The following is a 6000-nucleotide window of genomic DNA, read 5'->3' as shown; positions in this document are numbered from 1 at the left end:
ATTTAAAACTCATAATTTTCCCCTGCTTTACAGGATCGGACACTAAGGCTCAGAGAAATTGACTTATTTTCCATTGTGGCAATGTGGCAACTTAGCTAGTTTGAGTCCCGACTTCGATCTAAGTTTGTCTTATTCCAAAGCCCACATTCTTGAACATTACAACATAGAGACTAAGCCAAATGGCAGAACAGTAGAGGAACAGTTTCTCCTTCAGTCAATCAAAACAGATCAAATACTGTCACTGCCATGAATGTTTCACCAACTCCTTGAGGCATAATTAGTCACTTGTTCTAATATAAATTGTTTGTACCTCTCTGCAATAGCTTATATCTCTGGCTTCCTTTGGGTTATTATAATTAGTTGTGTATGTCATATAGTAATAATGTTTTTTATTGATTTGGAGATAAAGTAAATGAAGTATTATGGAGATGCATTTGCTTTATTAACTTATTAATAAATGATGTGCTATTGCATAAAACCTGAAACAACCAAACAAGCAGAGAGTTGGAAAATACTAAAATCGTAAATATTCTTTGCCTCTAGTAAATCACTAGAAAACAGCTCAGGAGATTGTTTCGTTCTCCATTCTCAATTCACTGCTATTGGGGAGAGAAAAGTAATTGAAGAGAGAGAGACCCCTGGCATATAAATAGTCGGTACTCAGTAGAATACTTTTAAAATAAAAGAACCCTTCCAGCCCAGAGTTCTTAGGTCCCAGATTTATTACCACTTGTCGCCTCTCTCTCCCACCTTAACGGATGAAGCTGAGACGCTCGAAAAGAACGCCGAAAACTACATTTCCCATGATGCCCCTCTTCTATACGCAACCTTTACTGGTGACGTCGCTACCATAGCAACCCACGAGCCAGCACTAAGCCAGCCTCGCGCAGAGCTCGCGGTCCCGCTGATTCTAGGCTGGACCCTACGCGGAGACCACGACAGTGGGGCGGCCGAGCCACGATGCCCAGGTATCCCTGCAACCCTGCTTGCGCCTGGCTTATGCTCCCCTCGAGAGCCTCCCTTCTTTCCCGGCCCAGCCAGGAAGGGGTGGAGATGGGGGAGGGGTGGAGGGAGAGGCCGCTGCGGGTATATTTGGGGAGAGGAGATCCTCGCGGGACCCGTTGGTGGAAGAAAATTGTGAGTTCGTCCTCTTTGCAATTCCTGTCTTGTTGGTCAAGGATCCGTAGGCAGTATCCTTGAGAGTGTGGATTCTGCCGAAAGCAAGTAGAAAAGTTCCCCAGGTGGAAAAATTAAGAGATTTTGAAAGATCATTCAACTCCAATTATTCACTTTTTCAATAAGAGTTTCTCGAGGGTTAGGGAATGTTCTAGGAACAGTTTCAGGCGGTGAACCAGACCACAAGCCACTTCCTCAGGGACCTCGGCTCCGGGTGCAGGAGTTCACGACAACAATAAATGAGCCTAACTTGTGAAGGCACTGTGAAGAATGTAAGGTCATATATAAACGGGCAGCAGGGGTGGGGGTGGGATTTTAATCCCCTATCAAATACATTTTAGCTCTTCAGTTCTATGATGTCTATTTTAGTTGCTTGTTCTCAAGGTCATACCTAAACCTTCTCTAAACGACTTATAAGGACATCGGGAGAGATGAGTCCTGGAGTCCATCACAGAGCAGGAAAGTCTGTTTTTCTCACATGGTGGATGGGCGGTGTGACCTCTGTTGAGTTTATGAACCTTAAGCTTCCCATCACGGTTTAATTGGTTACAACACCTCCTCTCTTTTCTGCTGGGAACTTGGAAAGAAGATAATCACAATAATGAAGAAATAGTGTGTAATTGAAGAGCAAACAGGCCCGGACTGAGTTCTTAGGGGCTCACCTGTGAAATAAATGTGTGAATTTTAGTGCAGACATTTAGGGACACCTGTTTTGCTCTTTTCTAACCCCTTTTTTTCATTCCTGGTTCTTGAATAATAATGATTATAAACACTCACTGATTTTAGGTGATTATGTATAGGCCAGGCCCTAACCTAAATGAATTATCACATTTGAACAGTCATGGCAATCCTATGATGTTGGTATTCTTTTTTATCAGCATTTTAGAGGTGAAGAAACAGGTAAGCCTGGGGACTAGCACAGCAGCTTTCATATATTAGGCGCTCAAGAAATACTTGTTGACTTAATAAAGCAATGAAGGATCCAGAGAGGTTAGGTAATTTGCTCAAGTTGGCATAGTCTATGAAGAAAGTAGTAGATTCGAGCTTGTAACACATCAAATCTTTCTCATGTATTTTTAGTTCAATACTCCATAATTCATTTAGGCTTTACTTTAAAAAAAACGATATAATCTTATTTGTATAAAATTATATGAGTGTGTAGAGAGGTAAATGAAAAGATGATTTTCAAAAGTGATTTTAGGTGATTTTCCCCCTTTTTTATATTTTAAAAAAGGAATCTTGAGCCAAAAAATATATAATTTAAAAAACAATGCCAAAAACTTTCAGGGGGCAAAGATGATGTGGTACACTGGCTTTACACATTCCCCCTTTTCCTAGATGTTGGTGGTTTTCAAGTTGTGCGTTTCCAAAAGTCATTGTACATTCATGTGTGTCTGAGACGCTAACACACACAGCTTTCAGCCTTGCCCGGAAGCCCCCAAATCAGACAACCTCAAATCCTGGCAATAAATACTCTGCTTATCATTTTCTGCTTCAATCTAGTACAAAGAGAATGACTAATCCTCCGAAGTTTTACCAGTAAATTGTCCCCCCCCAAATGATGTTGATTTGTTTTATAAATCTGACTGAAATAAATTTTCTTTGGGCTGGAAAGAAATTTTTGAAAGGATTCTTTTTTGTTTCTCTGAATTTTGGTTTTCTGCCTCATATAGTGAAACTCTCTGGGAAATCGCAAGAGCTGAAGTGGAAAAACGGGGAAGTAATGGAAGTGAAGGCAATGGAGTTGAAACTGGAGAAAAGTCTGTTTTCTTCATTGGCAGTAAAAACGGGGTAATGCATTTTTTCCTACTTTTTTTTTCCACAAGTATTATAATGATTTAACAACCAGTGGTAAAATTTATTGTAATACTTTGATAAAAATTTAGGTACTTCAACCCTTTAACCAGATGACCAGTCTCCAGCCTGCTGGTTACATTGGATCTGGTTGGGCCCTGCTCACAGGTGGGTAGGGACTAACACCCAGCCTTTCTCTTCTTGTCAAGCGGTGTGTCCTGACCTGGGCCACAGCAGCCCAGAGGAAGGGGCATGTGTTTCTGACTAGACAGCCCAGAGGAGTTATCTTTTCCCAGTTTTCACAGTCACCATAAATATTGATACTATTCCGATGGTCATATTTATAGGTAACTTGTACAGCTGAAACAAGCATATAGATAATAAAAACATGAACCATATAGAGTATAATATGTTTAACTTTCACTGTCTTAAACTAGTGTCACAGAAATAGAAGGAACCTTGAAGATATCTACTCTTCTTTTTTTTTTTTTTTTGGTGGTACGCGGGCCTCTTACCGTTGTGGCCTCTCCCGTTGCGGAGCACAGGCTCCGGATGCGCAGGCTCAGCGGCCATGGCTCATGGGCCCAGCCACTCCGCAGCATGTGGGATCTTCCCGGACTGGGGCATGAACCCGTGTCCCCTGCATCGGCAGGCAGACTCTCAACCACTGTGCCACCGGGGAAGCCCTACTCTTCTTTTTTTTTTAAGGCGATATACTGTTTTTTTTAAAATAAATTTATTTATTTTATTTTTGGCTGCGTTGGGTCTTTGTTGCTGTGTGCGAGCTTTCTTTGGTTGCGGTGAGTGGGGACTACTCTTCATTGTGGTGCACGGGCTTCTCGTTGTAGTGCATGGGCTTCCCACTGCAGTGGATTCTCTTGTTGTGGATCATGGAGCTATAGAGCACAGGCTCAGTAGTTGTGGCGTACGGGCTCAGTAGTTGTGGCTCGCGGGCTCTAGAGCACAGGCTCAGTAGTTGTGGCACACGGGCTTAACTGCCCCGCGGCATGTGGGATCTTCCCGGACCAGGGCTCAAACCCATGTCCCCTGCATTGGCAGGGGGATTCTTAACCACTGTGCCACCAGGGAAGCCCTAGTCTACTCTTCTGCAATAGGGATTCTTACTCTGGGATCCATGGAGGTACTTCTTGGGGTCTGTGAACTCCCTAGAAATGTATGCAGAATTGTGTGTGATTGTGCACTGGTGCTTTTTTTTTTATGAGAAATTAGATTCCCCCAGGGTTCTAGTCACTGTAAACAGTGGTTGTATGGTCTAGGTTTGAATATTTCCAACAATGGGGGTGTTCTCTTTTACAAGGCAGGCTGTTTCCGTTTTTGTTTCTAGAAAATCCTAGTTACAAAGCCTAGTTGCTGGAAAATTGCAGTCTGTTTTATTGTAACATCCACCCCTTGGTTTGAATTCTGACCTGTAAAAGTATGAGAGTAAGTCTAATTTTACTCTTCTACTTGTTAAACCTTCAGATATTTAAAAATTACCCTTCTAATAGTTCTGGCAACCACCTTGTCTCCCTGAGTCTTTCTGTTTCGGCTTTAACGTTTCTTTCAGCCATGCCTCTGTGTCAGGGACTCTGTATCAGTCAGTCATGGATTGTCTTATCTGCGGTGATTCTAATGTGTATTTCTCAGGATGGAACAGAATTTTTGAGGTTTTCCTTAACAACTGTAGAAGGTTTAGACACTGTCCGTGTCATGGACTCTACACGTCATGGATTATCTATCTGTCATAATCCTAGTAACTCAACTGGAATTATTCTAATGTGAAATTCTCAGGATAAAACAGAATTTTTCAGGTTTTGCTTACCTACTGTCAACTAGAGCAGGTCTGCCAGCTTCTCTGTTGCCAGATGCCGTGTTCCTGTTACTGTACAGAAAAATATTAGTAATCACATAACACTGCTCACTAAGTTTGAGCTTGGGGTCTGCAAGCCTTTTTCATTTATGATGTTGTTTTGTCCTTAATTTTATTAGACTGGATCTTTTGTTACAGTCTGTTTTTATTGTTATCTTAAATTACTTTTATTAAAGTAATTCATGTATGTGGTTTAAGAACTTAAAGACTATCAAAAGATAAATGAACTTATTTACAAAACAGAAATAGACTCACAGACATAGAAAACAAACTTGTGCAGACTTCCCTGGCTGTCCAGTGTTTAAGACTTCTCCTTCCAGGGCAGGGGGTGCCGGTTCGATCCCTAATCCGGAGCTACGATCCCACATGTCTCGCGGCCAAAAAACCAAAACATAAAACAGAAGCAATATTGTAACAAATTCAATAAAGACTTTAAAAATGGTCCACATCAAAAAAATCTTTAAAGAAAAACGAAAACAGGGCTTCCCTGGTGGCACAGTGGTTGAGAGTCCGCCTGCCGATGCAGGGGACATGGGTTCGTGACCCGGTCCGGGAAGATCCCACATGCCGCGGAGCGGCTGGGCCCGTGAGCCATGGCCGCTGAGCCTGCGCATCCGGAGCCCGTGCTCCGCAACGGGAGAGGCCGCAACAGTGAGAGGCCCGCGTACCGCAAAAAAAAATAAATAAAAAGAAAAGAAAAACTTATGGTTACTAAAGTGGATAGCGGAAGGAGGGGGGATAAATTAGGAGTTTAGGATTAACATACACGTGCTACTATATATAAAATAGATAACCAAGGACCTGTTGCATAGCACAGGGAACTATACTCAATATCTTATAATAACCTATAAAGGAAAAGAATCTGGAAAAAAGACATGATTTTCTTCTTTCCTTGATATTTTAATACTGCATTAATTTGTCAGAATCAAAAAAAATCATTTGGTCATCTCAGTAGATTAGAAAAGCATTCAATAAAATTCAACACCTGGGGCAACTAACTTACTTTTAGCAAACTAGGAATAGAAAAGAAACTTCTTAATCTGATATAGACTATTATTAAAGTACCTCCATCAAATGATGTACCATAATTGATTTAACACAGTTTGCCTACTTTTGGATATTTGGACTCCCTCCTCTGTGTTTATTCAACAATTATAATT

The 6000-nt window shown here is 41.5% G+C and overlaps 1 protein-coding gene across 2 annotated transcripts in view; it reads left to right on the top strand.

The window, feature by feature from the left end:
• The first annotated feature begins 846 nt into the window (after positions 1-846).
• Positions 847-6000, top strand: part of DYNC2LI1 (dynein cytoplasmic 2 light intermediate chain 1) — a 44870-nt gene continuing 39716 nt past the window's right edge. For both annotated transcript variants that reach the window (XM_060168562.1, XM_060168561.1), the window contains exons 1-2: positions 847-968; positions 2850-2967. In XM_060168562.1, the coding sequence (XP_060024545.1) occupies positions 961-968; positions 2850-2967 (126 nt within the window). In that variant the 5' untranslated portion in view covers positions 847-960. The remainder of the gene's footprint in view (positions 969-2849; positions 2968-6000) is intronic.

Source organism: Lagenorhynchus albirostris, chromosome 13 (genome assembly GCF_949774975.1).
Source record: "Lagenorhynchus albirostris chromosome 13, mLagAlb1.1, whole genome shotgun sequence".
Classification (NCBI taxonomy): Eukaryota; Metazoa; Chordata; class Mammalia; order Artiodactyla; family Delphinidae; genus Lagenorhynchus; species Lagenorhynchus albirostris.
The sequence above is the reverse complement of the archived record's forward strand: the minus strand, read 5'-3'. Positions and strand labels throughout refer to the sequence as shown.